Source organism: Abramis brama (assembly GCF_963993115.1).
Source record: "Abramis brama genome assembly, chromosome: 22".
NCBI lineage: Eukaryota > Metazoa > Chordata > Actinopteri > Cypriniformes > Leuciscidae > Abramis > Abramis brama.
In genome coordinates this window covers 33,585,206-33,601,415 of record NC_139984.1, presented here as the reverse complement: position 1 = coordinate 33,601,415, position 16,210 = coordinate 33,585,206, and the positions used below count along the sequence as shown (strand labels likewise).

General features: G+C 39.5%; 2 protein-coding genes across 2 annotated transcripts in view; both read left to right on the top strand.

The window, feature by feature from the left end:
• Positions 1-4,821, top strand: part of col24a1 (collagen type XXIV alpha 1 chain) — a 100,940-nt gene extending 96,119 nt beyond the window's left edge. Inside the window, exons 58-60 of the mRNA XM_084098093.1 lie at positions 1,203-1,312; positions 2,659-2,865; positions 4,539-4,821. Coding sequence (XP_083954219.1) covers positions 1,203-1,312; positions 2,659-2,865; positions 4,539-4,685 — 464 coding nt within the window. The 3' untranslated portion in view covers positions 4,686-4,821. The remainder of the gene's footprint in view (positions 1-1,202; positions 1,313-2,658; positions 2,866-4,538) is intronic.
• Positions 4,822-12,117: 7,296 nt separating this feature from the next.
• Positions 12,118-16,210, top strand: part of znhit6 (zinc finger HIT-type containing 6) — a 45,494-nt gene continuing 41,401 nt past the window's right edge. The window contains exons 1-5 of the mRNA XM_084099331.1: positions 12,118-12,314; positions 12,730-12,795; positions 13,574-13,680; positions 14,611-14,699; positions 14,963-15,066. Of these exons, the coding sequence (XP_083955457.1) occupies positions 12,238-12,314; positions 12,730-12,795; positions 13,574-13,680; positions 14,611-14,699; positions 14,963-15,066 (443 nt within the window). The 5' untranslated portion in view covers positions 12,118-12,237. The remainder of the gene's footprint in view (positions 12,315-12,729; positions 12,796-13,573; positions 13,681-14,610; positions 14,700-14,962; positions 15,067-16,210) is intronic.

The window sequence follows — 16,210 nt, the reverse complement described above, 5'->3', positions numbered from 1 at the left end:
GGGAGGTTCTGGATGTTCCCGCAGGATTGCTCACTCTTCTCCTCCTTTCCTGCCGGCGACGATCAAATGTTCGCACAACGAGGACGTTGATTTGGCGAATGTGAGCTAGCCTGGAGTATAGCTGGAGCTGCAGGGAGTAATGCTGTAATAATAACAGTATAGTGGGAATGATATGCGTCTGTTCATTCATTCCTGACAAAGTTTCCCATCGAACTGACAACACGCTGACGTCAGACGCACGTCCGTTTACTAACCAATCAATGTCCAGATGCAGCCCACAGTTGTCTATGTGAATATAGAGTAAAGTGTAATTTATTCCTGTGATCAAAGTTGAATGTTCAGCATCATTACTCCAGTCTTCAGTGTCACATGATCCTTCAGAAATCACTCTAATATGATGGTTAGAATTATGTAAAATCTGATTCCAAACATTTGACTGGTAGTGTATTACTAATTCTGAACTAATTTAAATACTTAGAGTAGAAAATAGAAAAAATAAAACAAATAAGTAGAGATGCACAGATGTATCGGCCGATAAAAGACATTATTTTCACTATCGGCCGATTGCTTAAAAACAGCGGATGATCAGGGCAGATTATATCCTGTCAATCAAAAACGTGTCGGACTGACACTCGTACTGTGTGTGAAGACAATCTCTCGTGTTGAATTTAGGGCGAGTTTACGCAACAATAAGGCTTTAACAGTTAAAGAATAGCGAAGTTAATGCAGGCTTTATTTGCCCGGTGGATCACCTGTAGTTCAGGGTTGCCAGATCTGCAGTTTTTCCCACATCAAACATTATTTGTAGCGTCTCCCGTCCAATAATCACAGAGAGCTTTGAGCTATTACTTCTGATTAGAAACAAAGTCTCAGCTTTCAATTTCTATACATTTTAATAAAATTCAAACAAATAAATGGCGTTTTGACGCTCTTAAATGTGACGTGACAGTTCCCTGTATCATTTGCAGCATTATTTGGGAGAGATTTTTTTTTCCTTACGAAAAATCAAACTATTGTTATCGGCATCGGTCGACATCATTCTGAATAATCGGCTGTCGGTGTCGGCGGAGGAATGTGGTATCAGTGCATCTCTACTTTCAACTCATCTTGTGGAATGACTGCATTAAATCACCAACTTTGTTTTGTTGTGTGTGTGTGTGTGTGTGTGTGTGTGTGTGTGTGTGTGTGTGTGTGTTGATCAGGACTGTTCTGGGTGGATCCGAATCTGGGCTGCACGTCTGACTCCATCCAGGTGTTCTGTAACTTCAGCTCAGGCGGACAGACCTGTGTGAACCCCGTCTCCACTGAGAAGGTACTGTCATCATGTTTCATCATTTATGATCAAAACCTTTTCTAATCTTGACAAAACACATATTGTCAGAAAGGTCTGAGTCTCAAGGTTCCATATTTTGTGACAGAAGTGATATTTGGACAGAAGTTTATTAATTTGTTCAATTCAATGGAGTATATGTCACCCGGTGGCTATTTTTGGTATTACGCCTAAATAAAATCTCATGGGAACTTCATTTTTTTGTGATATCAACTTCAAATTTGGAACACAACTTGGTTAGATATATGGCTTTAATTTTATAGTAAAATATGTAAAATATATATTTTATATAAAAGAAAAAATATTAAATACAATATATTAGATTTACTGTCAATTTAAACTTCCTTAACTTTTTTCATACTTACATTTTTTGAAGTGCTTTCACTTCAGTAATAATCTGCAGAGTGTTTTCTTTAAAACAAGACCAAACTTAGGTCTATATTCTCTATATATAAACTTAGGTTAAAATAACACTGATAAAACTGCCATATATACTCAAATATGATATTAAAATAACACTGATAAGAATCAATTAACTTCTGGTGCTGTTTCATTTTTGTTAAATGAAATGTGTATTTTGCAAAACACATTTTACTCTGAAACTGTGAGAAAATCAAAGCCATAAATCTAAACAAGTCGTGTTCCAAATTTGAGGGTTTTTTAGTTTTATTTCAAGGTTGATATCTCATAAATGATCTTTCAGTGTTCAGTGTTCGGCTGCAGTACCAAACGCTTCCACTAGAGGAAACTCGTCTCATTCATTTCCAATTCATTTTTTGACCACGAGAACCATTTAGGACCATTTAATCTTTTCGAATCACGCCCATGATTTTTTTGTGTGTGTGTTCATATACCAAGTTTCTTACCATTAAGATGAAATAAAAAAATTGAAAAAACAAAACAAAACGTAGAGGGTTAAAATACATTTATTTTGATATCACACTTTAATTCGGGTCATTTAATGACATTATTCCCATCAATCTCTGATTAAACTCACTGAGGTTTTACTGTAAAAGCCCAAAATGAATGTTTCCGCATCTGAATCTGAACATGACAGAAAGTTTTTATTTTTCTCTCTTCATACACTTACGGACAAAATCAAGCAAAGTTTCCTCATTATCTAAACACTGAGAAGCGTTTGATGTAACTCAATCTCGCATTTCCTCGGAAAGGACAATCTGATTTTAATTTAAAGCTGATTTTCCTGTAAGCCGGATCATTTGTCAGCTTTAACCGTAAACACACAGTTGCCAGAACGCAGAATGCTGATTGCATAAACACTGAGACGCTGGTGTGTGTTTCCGACGTGACGCTGTTTGTCTTCACAGGCCGTGTTTGATGTGGGGAAAGTCCAGATGAAGTTCTTACACTTGTTGAGTGTGACGGTCACTCAGAGCGTTTCTGTCCACTGCTTCAACGACCCGGCGAATCCTGACGTCCAGGCGCCGAGGGCTTTGCGTTTCCGAGGCTGGAACGGCCAGGAGTTCGAGGAGAACTCGCCTCTGAGTCCTCAAGTGCTTCTGGACGACTGTGAGGTGATGTGAATCTGGATTAAAGATCCACTCTAATGTGAATCAGGACCGGGTTTAGTCTACACGTGACGTGATAGAATTAATCTATTCATATATTCTTTAATATCATTTCTCTCAGCACTCTGCCTTCCAAGCGAAACTTCCCCACGTGAGACTGTTGTTAACCTCGCTTAATGCCAAACTGTATTTAATGCGAGTTTTTCAATTCTGGAATCAGATACTTGTTATATAATACAAATTTCGATTCCTTTGTGTGTATTTCAATATGATTTTAAACCATTCGAGCGAGAGACTCTGTTTTCTGTGTTCATGTAATAAAACTACAGAAGACACAGAGAAAGTTCACTCGTTCTTCACTGAATAACTTCTGTAACTATATTTGTAATGTATGTTTTATTGATAAAGTGCAGATATTTTAGTTTCTGTTCCTGAACACCTGAAAATCTTAAAACACTGTTTATTTCAGTCATATCTGTGTTCAGTTGTGTCTATTTGTTGCGATTGCTAATTTACTTGTTTACGAGTGTTTACGTCTTTAATAATGAAACCTATATTAGTTAGGCTAGGGTTTGTTTTGTATTTTTAAACCTTGTGTGAGTGTTCTTTAGCCTGTTGATTTCTGTTCATGATATTCAGATACAATTACATGTTTTGAAATAACACTCAGGGCCCTATCTTACACCCAGCGCAACTGACTTTGTACAGCGACGCATGTGTCATTCCTATTTCTCACCCGACGCACAGCGGACTTTTCCCTCCACAGACGCACGTCGGTAAATTAGGGAATGAACCTGCGCTCCCGGGGGCGGTTCAGCGAAAAGAGGAGGCGTGATCCGGCGCAAACGTTCCCTGGTGCTATTCTGCAGTTTCAGAAAACAATTCCGCCACAGACCAGGAGAAACCGAGTCTAAAGTCAGCGGCGCGTTATTCAGATGCTATTTTAAGGGCGCATGCTTGGCCATAATCTAGCGTGTGCAGAACGCACACACACTTTGCTTCTCTCATCTACACAGAAGAAATCTAGCTTACACATTTACCCAAATTATCATACGCCTGTTTAACCGAAGCTAATCTGGGTGTGTTTCTCCATCCCCAATGTCACTTCTCTGTGTTTTACGGCCCTGACAAGAACGTCGGTCTCCTCGGCTGTGAACCGCTCCTGGCAAATCCGCCGTTATAATAGCAATCCGCCATGGAACAAGCGCGCCTGCTCTTAAAGGGAATGTGAGATGCCGCTCTGATTGGTTTATTTCACGTTACGCCCAAACCACACCTATGAGTAATGAAGCGACTTCAGACCAACACATTTTAGATTTGCGTCGGGCGCAAAGAGTAATTTATCCCGCCGGTATAATAGCAACAGCGCCGAGACCCGCCCACAAAGTTACTTACGTTTCGCGCTTGATACTTGTGTTTCAGATCGTTAAAATAGGGCCCTAAATGTGTATGATATCTAAGATTGTTTTTGTTTACCTTGGAATCGAAATTGGAATCAGAATCGTTAAAATTAAAACAATACCCTAAACGCAGTCACTGCTGTCCGGTTGAAATGTACATACGAAATCACAGTTAGCTAAAAATGTATTAATTTAAAGTTTCTTGTTGTTGTTTTTTGAGTGATTTATTTTCCCTTGGAAAATCTGATAATCGTGACGTTTTCCCGTTTCTCCCGACAGATCCGTGACGGCAGCTGGCATCAGTCCCGATTCCTGTTCCAAACGCAGGACACTCATCATCTTCCCATCGTGGACGTCCAAGGTGTCGTTCCCTCGAGTCCGGGAGACCAGCGGCACTTGGAAGTGGGTCCGGTCTGCTTTCTGTGAAACACTGAAGGACTTCGTCTCCGCACGGATCCGCCGGTGAACCGAGCGACTGAAGAACAAGCGAGACTGCTGTTGTGTTTCCTCTGTTGAGTCTCGGGTTCAGACTCTTTAGACGGCGCTCTACCTCCTTCACGCACAGGTGCTCGTGTTCAGGCGCATCCAGCCACAAACAAACTCTACGCAAGTACGCCAGCGCAAACTCCCGCTTCAGTGGATTCAGATTCGACCAGTCTACGCTTTTCTGAAACTGAGTTTGAAACAGTTTTAAAGAAAGTAAATGTGATGACTCACTGTTACGACTACAAATCTTGCTGAGCAAGTTAGTTAAAGAACACTCGTTATGTTTCCATCCACATGCTCTAATGCAAATTTTGGGATATTAAAAAAGCTGGATGGAAATGCCATTAAAATGTGCATTGAAAAAAAACTTTACAACAAGATTTCATTGGTAACATTAGTAAATGTATTAACTAACATGAACTAACCATGAGCAATACATTTGTTACAGTGTTTATTAATCTCTGTTAATGTTAGTTAATAATAATCCAGCTGTTCATTGTTTGTTCATGTTAGTTCACAGTGCATTAACTAATGTTCACAAATACAACCTTTGATTTTAATAATGCATTAGTAAATGTTGAAATTAATATTAACTAACATTAATAAATGCTGTAGAAGTATTCATTCTTAGTTCATGTTAACTAATTGTAAAGTGTTACCATTTAATTTAACATTGTTAAGATGATTAACAATAACCGATCCTTCTACAGTATTTATTATTAATCTTAGTAAATGTAAATCTCAGCATATACTGACACATTTGTAAGATCGAGAGTTGCTTCTGTTAATATTAGTTAATGCACTGTAAACATTAACAACGTATAATTAATACTGTAAAAGCAGTTTATTCAGTGTGAGTTCAGGTTAGGTAATGCATCAACTAATGTTAATAAATGAGACTTTATTGTAAAGTGCTACAAGAAAACGTTACGCTCAGTTTCTTTGATAAGAAAACATGCGCATAAACTATGATGGAAACGCATTTACCGAGGCTTTTTATTCTTTTATTACTGATATTTTGCGCCAATTTCCCCGGAAGTGACGATTTTGTTCTCGTGAACACATGCGAGGGAAGCGCTGCTTTATTTATTCCAATAGTTGTGTTTTATGGAAATTGTTTCTGCCACAGAATAAAACATTTTAAAAGATAATTGTGACTTTTTATCTCACAATTATGAAAAAATTCAGTATTTCTAGTTTATTTCTCATAATTGCAAGTTTATATCACGCAATTCTGACTTTATATCTCGCAATTCTGACTTTATATCTCGCAATTCTGACTTTATATCAAGCAATTCTGACTTTATATCTCGCAATTCTGACTTTATATCAAGCAATTCTGACTTTATATCTCGCAATTCTGACTTTATATCAAGCAATTCTGACTTTATATCTCGCAATTCTGACTTTATATCAAGCAATTCTGACTTTATATCTCGCAATTCTGACTTTATATCTCGCAATTCTGACTTTATAACAAGCAATTCTGACTTTATATCAAGCAATTCTGACTTTATATCAAGCAATTCTGACTTTATATCTCGCAATTCTGACTTTATAACTCACAATTCTGACTTTATATCAAGCAATTCTGACTTTATATCACGCAATTCTGACTTTATATCTCGCAATTCTGACTTTATATCTCGCAATTCTGACTTAATATCTCTCAATTCTGACTTTATATCACGCAATTCTGACTTTATATCTCTCAATTCTGACTTAATATCTCTCAATTCTGACTTTATATCACGCAATTCTGACTTTATATCTCGCAATTCTGACTTTATATCTCGCAATTCTGACTTTATATCTCGCAATTCTGACTTTATATCAAGCAATTCTGACTTTATATCTCGCAATTCTGACTTTATATCTCGCAATTCTGACTTTATATCTTGCAATTCTGACTTAATATCTCTCAATTCTGACTTTATATCACGCAATTCTGACTTTATATCTCGCAATTCTGACTTTATATCACGCAATTCTGACTTTATATCTCGCAATTCTGACTTTATATCACGCAATTCTGACTTTATATCTCGCAATTCTGACTTTATATCTCGCAATTCTGACTTTATATCAAGCAATTCTGACTTTAAATCTCGCAATTCTGACTTTATTTCTCACAGTTCTTGAAATAGCTAAATAAAGCAGCGTTTCCATCCCATGTGTTCAAGAGAACAAATCATCAGACGCTTTTATCCAAAGCGACTTACATTGCATTTCAAGCAACACATTTACATTCTTATCAGTTCTTGCTTTCCCTGGGAATCGAACCCATGACCTTGGCGTTGCAAGCGCCAGCACTCTACTGTTTGAGCTACGGGAAAATTGGCGCAATATATCCCTCCATCATAAACGAGTGTGTCTCAGAGCGTCAGACGAAACACAGTAAACGCTGTCGTGTTCTCTAGCGTTCGGATGCTGGTGTTCGGGAACACACTCGTGTGTGTGAGACGCTTCTGGAGGGAATTAAAGCAAATCATTCTGATCACACACTTCGACTCCGGCGTTTCAGAAACACCAAACCAACATCTGAGACGCTGCAACGCCATTGGTCCACTGGTTACTCCAGTTATCCAATCACAGCCTCCACTGAGGGACACCCAGGAATTTATTATGAAAATGTGTTTCCATCACAGTTTATCAGATACAAAAAAATTAATTTTGAATTTTTTTTACAAGAATTTAAACGTATTTTTGCGTTTCCATCCAGTGTTTTTATCACGATTATGCGCATTTATAATCGGTGGATGGAAGTATAGCTATTGTTTTAGCTACAGACAGTGACATTTGAAGGAATCACTTTGAGCGCCACAGAAACACAATGTGACGTATGTTCATCGATCAGTCAATCATTGGTGTCTGTGTATTTGTGTACAGTGTGTTTCTGGCCGTAAGGTGTTCGCTTGTGCTGGCTTCTTCTGTTGTACTTTTGCGTGTACTTTAGTCATTTCGATCAGAACAAACCTAATTTATATGAACAGTGTGTTGATAAGTTATGTTATACTTTGGCTTAATATACTTTATACGTTAAGGAGAACGTCGTTCATGACCCTTAAAGAGACGCCGCAAGTATCAGACTGATGAAAACAATAACGAGGATACTTGATGGAAGTTTTTGTCAGCGAATGGTTATTTGAAATATTTCAAATATGTGAATTTACATGCTTTACAAAAACTTATATTCGTGACATCTCTAAAGTCCTAACCAGACGCGATGCGATGAGACTCTAGCAACGCAACTAAGAGATATGACTAAATCAGTCCAAAATCACAGCCAATCAGAAGAGAGTGTGGGCGGAGTCTCTCTGCAAGCGCACTGCACTCACAACCAAATCAGTCCAAAATCACAGCCAATCAGAAGAGAGTGTGGGCGGAGTCTCTCTGCAAGCGCACTGCACTCACAACCAAATCAGTCCAAAATCACAGCCAATCAGAAGAGCGTGTGGGCGGAGTCTCTCTGCAAGCGCACTGCACTAACAACCACATAAGTCCAAAATCACAGCCAATCAGAAGAGCGTGTGGGCGGAGTCTCTCTGCAAGCGCACTGCACTCACAACCACATAAGTCCAAAATCACAGCCAATCAGAAGAGAGTGTGGGCGGAGTCTCTCTGCAAGCGCACTGCACTCACAACCACATCAGTCCAAAATCACAGCCAATCAGAAGAGCGTGTGGGCGGAGTCTCTCTGCAAGCACACTGCACTCACTAACAAATCAGTCCAAAATCACAGCCAATCAGAAGAGAGTGTGGGCGGAGTCTCTCTGCAAGCGCACTGCACTCACAACCACATCAGTCCAAAATCACAGCCAATCAGAAGAGCGTGTGGGCGGAGTCTCTCTGCAAGCGCACTGCACTCACTAACAAATCAATCCAAAATCACAGCCAATCAGAAGAGAGTGTGGGCGGAGTCTCTCTGCAAGCGCACTGCACTCACTAACAAATCAATCCAAAATCACAGCCAATCAGAAGAGCGTGTGGGCGGAGTCTCTCTGCAAGCGCACTGCACTCACAATCACAAAAGTCCAAAATCACAGCCAATCAGAAGAGAGTGTGGGCGGAGTCTCTCTGCAAGCGCACTGCACTCACTAACAAATCAATCCAAAATCACAGCCAATCAGAAGAGCGTGTGGGCGGAGTCTCTCTGCAAGTGCACTGCACTCACAGCCACATCAGTCCAAAATCACAGCCAATCAGAAGAGCGTGTGGGCGGAGTCTCTCTGCAAGCACACTGCACTCACAGCCACATCAGTCCAAAATCACAGCCAATCAGAAGAGCGTGTGGGCGGAGTCTCTCTGCAAGCACACTGCACTCACAACCAAATCAGTCCAAAATCACAGCCAATCAGAAGAGAGTGTGGGCGGAGTCTCTGCAAGCACACTGCACTCACAGCCACATCAGTCCAAAATCACAGCCAGTCAGAAGAGAGTGTGGGCGGAGTCTCTCTGCAAGCGCACTGCACTCACAACCACATCAGTCCAAAATCACAGCCAATCAGAAGAGCGTGTGGGCGGAGTCTCTCTGCAAGCGCACTGCACTCACTAACAAATCAATCCAAAATCACAGCCAATCAGAAGAGAGTGTGGGTGGAGTCTCTCTGCAAGCGCACTGCACTCACTAACAAATCAATCCAAAATCACAGCCAATCAGAAGAGCGTGTGGGCGGAGTCTCTCTGCAAGCGCACTGCACTCACAACCACAAAAGTCCAAAATCACAGCCAATCAGAAGAGAGTGTGGGCGGAGTCTCTCTGCAAGCGCACTGCACTCACTAACAAATCAATCCAAAATCACAGCCAATCAGAAGAGCGTGTGGGCGGAGTCTCTCTGCAAGTGCACTGCACTCACAGCCACATCAGTCCAAAATCACAGCCAATCAGAAGAGCGTGTGGGCGGAGTCTCTCTGCAAGCACACTGCACTCACAGCCACATCAGTCCAAAATCACAGCCAATCAGAAGAGCGTGTGGGCGGAGTCTCTCTGCAAGAGCACTGCACTCACTAACAAATCAATCCAAAATCACAGCCAATCAGAAGAGCGTGTGGGCGGAGTCTCTCTGCAAGTGCACTGCACTCACAGCCACATCAGTCCAAAATCACAGCCAATCAGAAGAGCGTGTGGGCGGAGTCTCTCTGCAAGCACACTGCACTCACAACCAAATCAGTCCAAAATCACAGCCAATCAGAAGAGAGTGTGGGCGGAGTCTCTGCAAGCACACTGCACTCACAGCCACATCAGTCCAAAATCACAGCCAGTCAGAAGAGAGTGTGGGCGGAGTCTCTCTGCAAGACGTGTCGCGTCTGGTTAGGACACGGTGTCAGGGTCGACTTCTCCGTGGTGCTGCAGTATTCAGCGTTAGCAAAGAGTTAGTCATTTTTTATTTTTCCCTTATGTACTGTATATTTGGACATTATATGTTTGTTTATTTATGTTATCTTTTTATTTCTCCAAAAAATACTGTACTCCAATAAATTATGATATCTCTCAGAGATCTATCTGGTCACTTGCCATTTAGTTCGAAATCTTATTTATGTCAAATTTGTATTTGTATATAAACACAAATAGGGAGTATATGTTGTGTTCTGGCCAGATTCAGATCACGTGATCACACACAGGAAGTGTAACACCTGTTAACTTATGATTACAGTATCGAAACTGTCACTAAATGTGCCTACAGAAACAAAACAAAGACAAAAAATGTAAATATTTAATATTTTGACATTAAATAAAATGTATGATTTAATCACAATGTTCTCGTGAGGTTTTTTTTGTTTTTTTACTTCTATTAATAAAATCACCCTTTTCTCATGGTGTCCGTCTAAATATGTACACAAATAATATATATGAATATGGATATATGGAATATTTTTGTACCCGCTTACAATCATATTTATATTATATTATATTATATTATATACAATATTTATATCATATTTATATCATCCAATCATATATGTGTTATTTAGGCTACATATATAAAATATTTATATTTATATCTGATATAAATTATATATAAATATACAGTATATACATGCAAATATTTCTTATCTTATACCGCAAATATTATATATCAATATATACACACGTGTTTGTGTGTATATATATATATATATATATATATATACAGTGCAATGCATAAGTGAATACACCCATGCTAAAGCTGACTAAAAAGAGGAATAAAAAATCATATTTTGGAAATTGAACTTAATGCCTTAATTTAAAAAATTAGAAAAAATCCAACCTTTAAGGACACCAATTTTCTTTGTGAATGAATAATGTATCGTAAATAAATAAATGTTCTTCTTTAAAATACATGGTGCATAAGTGAGTACACCCCTATGTTAAATTCCCATAGAGGCAGGCAGATTTTTATTTTTAAGTATTTTTTTAAAAAAAAATTTAGGATAATATGCATCCTGATAAAGTTCCCTTGGCCTTTGGAATTAAAATAGCCCCACATCATCACATAGCCTTCACCATACCTAGAGATTGGCATGGTTTTATTTCAGTTAGCCTAATAGCTGGTTTGATTTGCATTGAGAGATGATCTTATGGAAAGTACCCCATGCCAATCTCTAGGTATGGTGAAGGCTATGTGATGATGTGGGGCTATTTTAATTCCAAAGGCCAAGGGAACTTTATCAGGATGCATAGTATCCTAATTTTTTTTTTTTTTTAAATACTTAAAAATAAAAATCTGCCTGCCTCTATGGGAATTTAACATAGGGGTGTACACACTTATGCACCATGTATTTTAAGGAAGAACATTTATTTATTTACGAAACATTATTCATTCACAAAGAAAATTGGTGTCCTTAAAGGTTGGATTTTTCCTAATTTTTTAAATTAAGGCATTAAGTTCAATTTCCAAAATATGATTTTTTATTCCTCTTTTTAGTCAACTTTAGCATGGGTGTATTAACTTATGCATTGCACTGTATATATATATATGTATGTATGTATCCATATGGATAATATAGATATATGTATAAGTAATACATAAGTTTACTAGTATATTTAGTTTACTGGTTATAGTTTAGTTGACAATGTATTTTTTTAAATAAAAAAACACACACATATGCCATGGGTTACATACAAAGACTCAACATTTCATGGCCATATCCTGTGTAACGCTTTAAAATGAATTTTTATGAGGGTCTAAATGGTGAGATATCGATTCGATCTGTTGTACTAGCTCAGTTTCAGCTCGACGTATTATGATTGTTTAAGGTATGCTGCTTGGTCTTATTGTCAATGTGTTTAACACTGATAACATGTTAATGCCTGTTTGTTATTTGAAATGATTTAATAAATAAATAAATAAAAGTTTCAGCTCGACGCTCCGACTGTCGTGTGTCGTAAACTGTCGTAAAGTGAGCACGGAATACGGCAGACGCGTGTGCGGAGCGTGCCGAACGTGTTCAGTGTTTTGGTCAGATAGAAACACATGAATAAATCCATATTAAATCTGTTGATGTGGTGAATATGTTGCCTGTCATGGACAACAACAGTGAAGCAGATGATGACCGGAGAGGAGTTAAGCGCAAGATAGCTTTGTCGAGGTCAGTTTCTTCAGTGTAAACAGTGTAAATGTGTAATAATGTAACTTAGGGTAAATCATAGTGATTGTGTTTCTCTGTTTACATCTGTGTAACTTACGTTAGTGTTTCTGCTGGTATTGTCGTATATGTTTGCTTGTCTACAGTTAAATTCGGCTAAAACATCTGTTATAGACATAAGATCAGTAACGTTACCATAGTAAATTTAACGTACCAGTTTAACATTAACTTTTTAACTCAATTGCTTTATGCACATTATTGTATTCCGTTTATATCAGCATTCATATATCGATCGTCTGACATTTGAAACGCATATTGTTTGATTGCTATTTTAAATATAAACAAAGTTAATTTATAATTAAAAATGAGCAAACGTTTAGGATAAAATCCTCTTGTGTTTGTGTCTCGACTTCTTAAGTTGTGATGTTTGTGAGACTGAAGAGGCCAAATACAGATGTCCCAGCTGCAACAAACACACCTGCAGGTGAGACACACACACACACTCACTCTCTCTCTCTCACACACACTCTCTCTCTCACACACACACTCACTCTCACACACACACTCACTCACTCTCTCTCTCTCTCTCACAGACACACTCACTCTCACACACACACTCACTCTCTCTCTCTCACACACACTCTCTCTCTCACACACACACTCACTCTCACACACACACTCACTCTCTCTCTCTCACACACACTCTCTCTCTCACACACACACTCACTCTCACACACACACTCACTCACTCTCTCTCTCTCACACACACACTCACTCTCTCTCTCACACACACTCACTCTCTCTCTCACACACACTCACTCACTCACTCTCTCTCACACACTCACTCACTCACTCTCTCTCACACACACACTCACTCACTCTCTCTCTCTCTCTCTCACACACATACTCACTCACTCTCTCTCTCTCTCTCTCACACACACACTCACTCACTCTCTCTCTCTCTCTCTCACACACATACTCACTCACTCACACACAAACTCACTCACAACCGCAATGTCATGTTAACGTATTATAACGTAAAATACACATTAAATAAATGTATATATATATATATTGCAGAAATATAACCATAAAAACATGTCAACTCTCCCCTTTAAAGCCCAAAGTATTCTTCAGCCGCCCGCATTTCTGTTCATGAGAAGAAATAAAGTATACCCGGGCCTTAAGTGTGTATTTTGTGTTGTTTGTTTATTCATAAATATGTGTGTGTGTTCTGAGTTCTGTTTCTGTTCTCTGTGCAGTTTGGCTTGTGTCAAGCAGCACAAGATGGCGTCGGGATGCTGTGGTGTTCGGGACAAGACCACGTTTGTCCCTCTCTCTGAATTTGATGAAATCAACCTCCTCAACGGTGAGCATCTGTAGCCGTCTTTACAGAAACCCTGACGCCGTGTCCTGACTACACGCGCCGCGCGATAAAAGCCTCTTCTCCATGTTAATCAGTGTTTGTCCTATCCAGCCGCGACACGCGACGATTCTATTGTAGAAACGGTTTCTATTTTTCTGGGACGTCGCGCTGGAACAACAAACACAAAGTGTGGCGATGATAATCTCAGGTGCTGTTTATGTGCTTTATTTAATGTTAAAAACGTGTCATGTGACTCTGAATATCATTTAGTGCTCCAGCTTTGACGCTGTAAAAGCAACAATGGATAATTCACCTCAGATCTTGACATTAAACAAATGGAAACAAGAACGTTCAAACTGTGAACAAACAAGTGTATTCTTTGACAAAGATTGTTTTAGTAACTCAGTAGCCTAGGCTATGTATTTGAATAATGTTTAAATGGTGTAATATTTGTGAATTTGATTATGTAGCGACTTATCCATTTTCTTGCAATTGCCGTCAAGATTACTCTCTGGTGCCGCGAGACTCCGCCCACACGCTGTTCTGATTGGCTGACTCCGTCCACACGCTGTTCTGATTGGCTGACTCCGCCCACACGCTGTTCTGATTGGCTGACTCCGCCCACACGCTGTTCTGATTGGCTTACTCCGCCCACACGCTGTTCTGATTGGCTGACTCCGCCCACACGCTGTTCTGATTGGCTGACTCCGCCCACACGCTGTTCTGATTGGCTGACTCCGCCCACACGCTGTTCCGATTGTCTGTGGGTTTTGATTTATTTTGACACATCTCGCAGTCGCGTCGCGTCTAGTGTGGACAGACAAATAATTTGTCACTGGAGTCTTATCGCGTCTGATTAGGACACGGTGTGATAGTTACACAGCTTAATGAATGTGATGAGTTATTGTTGAAGATAACGGTCCGCTCATGTAGATTACAGGTTTCTGGAGGACACCGCTCGACTGAGTCAACAGTCCAACAGAGACGCTCTCCTGCTCGGCAGCCGTCGACACCCGAAGGAGGTGAGTGCGATCCGGGTCACGGCACCAAATGTAACCGGTCCTACTAAACCCGCTCCATGCGGGATTCGAACCTGTGTCTCTGGCATGGGAGCCGGGCACACACAGACAAAGCGGCTCCTGAAGACAAAAAAAGCTGAGGACATGTAACTCACACACTCTTCTATGAGCGTGACGTCATGGGCGGTCTGAGGCCGTTCTCAACGGCAAGATGCGACGTCGAAGTTCCACTTCAAAAGGAACTCACTTCTTTTTCCTCTTTCAAGGGCATGTGGATGATCAGGAGAGCAAGAGCAGCCAAAGTCACCCTGAAGCTTCTGCCCAAAATGTTCAGCAAACATCGGGAGAACAGAACCGTCTTCAGAAGAGCGTGAGTCTCTGGGATTCATTTATCATTATCGTTATATGATTGTACATTTACATTTATGCATTTGGCAGACGCTTTTATCCATTGCATTTCATGGTACACATGAAAGTATGGATTCATTGTATGGACGTAATTAATTGTAATTCCTGCAGATTGCCATAAGAATCATAATAAGTACGGATGCTCGATATATCGGCCACCATATCGGTATCGGCCGATTTATGTACATTTTTTAATGTTATCGTTATCGGCCCGATTAGAAAATGTGGCCGTTAAATAATGCATTACTTCCTTCAGCTGAGACTCTTCAGATGCGACTGTTCAACATGATTGTTTTGAATCGCTTGAAATATGATTGGAATCACTTCAAAAAAGGAAAATACAGTTAATATCGGCTACATAAAATCATAATGAGAACATTATAATTGTGTGCTTTAGACGTGGCTTTTAATCGTGAAACTTTTGTTTTTGTGATCAGGCTCTCAAAAATGATATAAAAATTTGGATTTAGATTTATCGGCCAATATATCGGTTATCAGCTTTCAAATATAACGAATTATCGGTTATCGGTATCGGCCAAAATGTTCATAACGGTGCATCCCTCATAATAAGCATGCACTATTTTCATCAGCGCTCAGCGACGTGTTTGCTAATGTGACGTGTATTTTAAATGTATGTTTTAACAAGCCTGTGTCAAGATGGGGCGTCTGTGTTGTAATGCTTAGTGTTTAAAACAACCCAATGAATTAATTAAACATCTTACCTTTGGGAAGTTGGAAGTATAAGTTATTTATGATGATTTTGAAAAAAAAACATTCTTTTCAGGAATTAAAATTCTCAAGTTTTGTCTTTAGAAATATCCTAAGAAAAAATATTAGAAAATTTTCAAGATATGTTAGAAAATAAGAAGAAAGTAGCAGTTTTATTGTTAAGAATGTTTTGTGAATCCGGTCCTGGTGCAGTCGTGTCACAAACATGCTTTCACACAGCTGTCTGTAGTTTTGCATTGAGCCACATGGTGGCGCTCTTGGTAAGTGCAGTGATGCTGAGGGGGTTTGTCTCGTCTGACGGATGTGGCTCTTGATAAATGTGTCTCTGGTGCTGCTCAATGGGATTCTGTTATTTAATGGTGTGTTTCCAGCAGAAA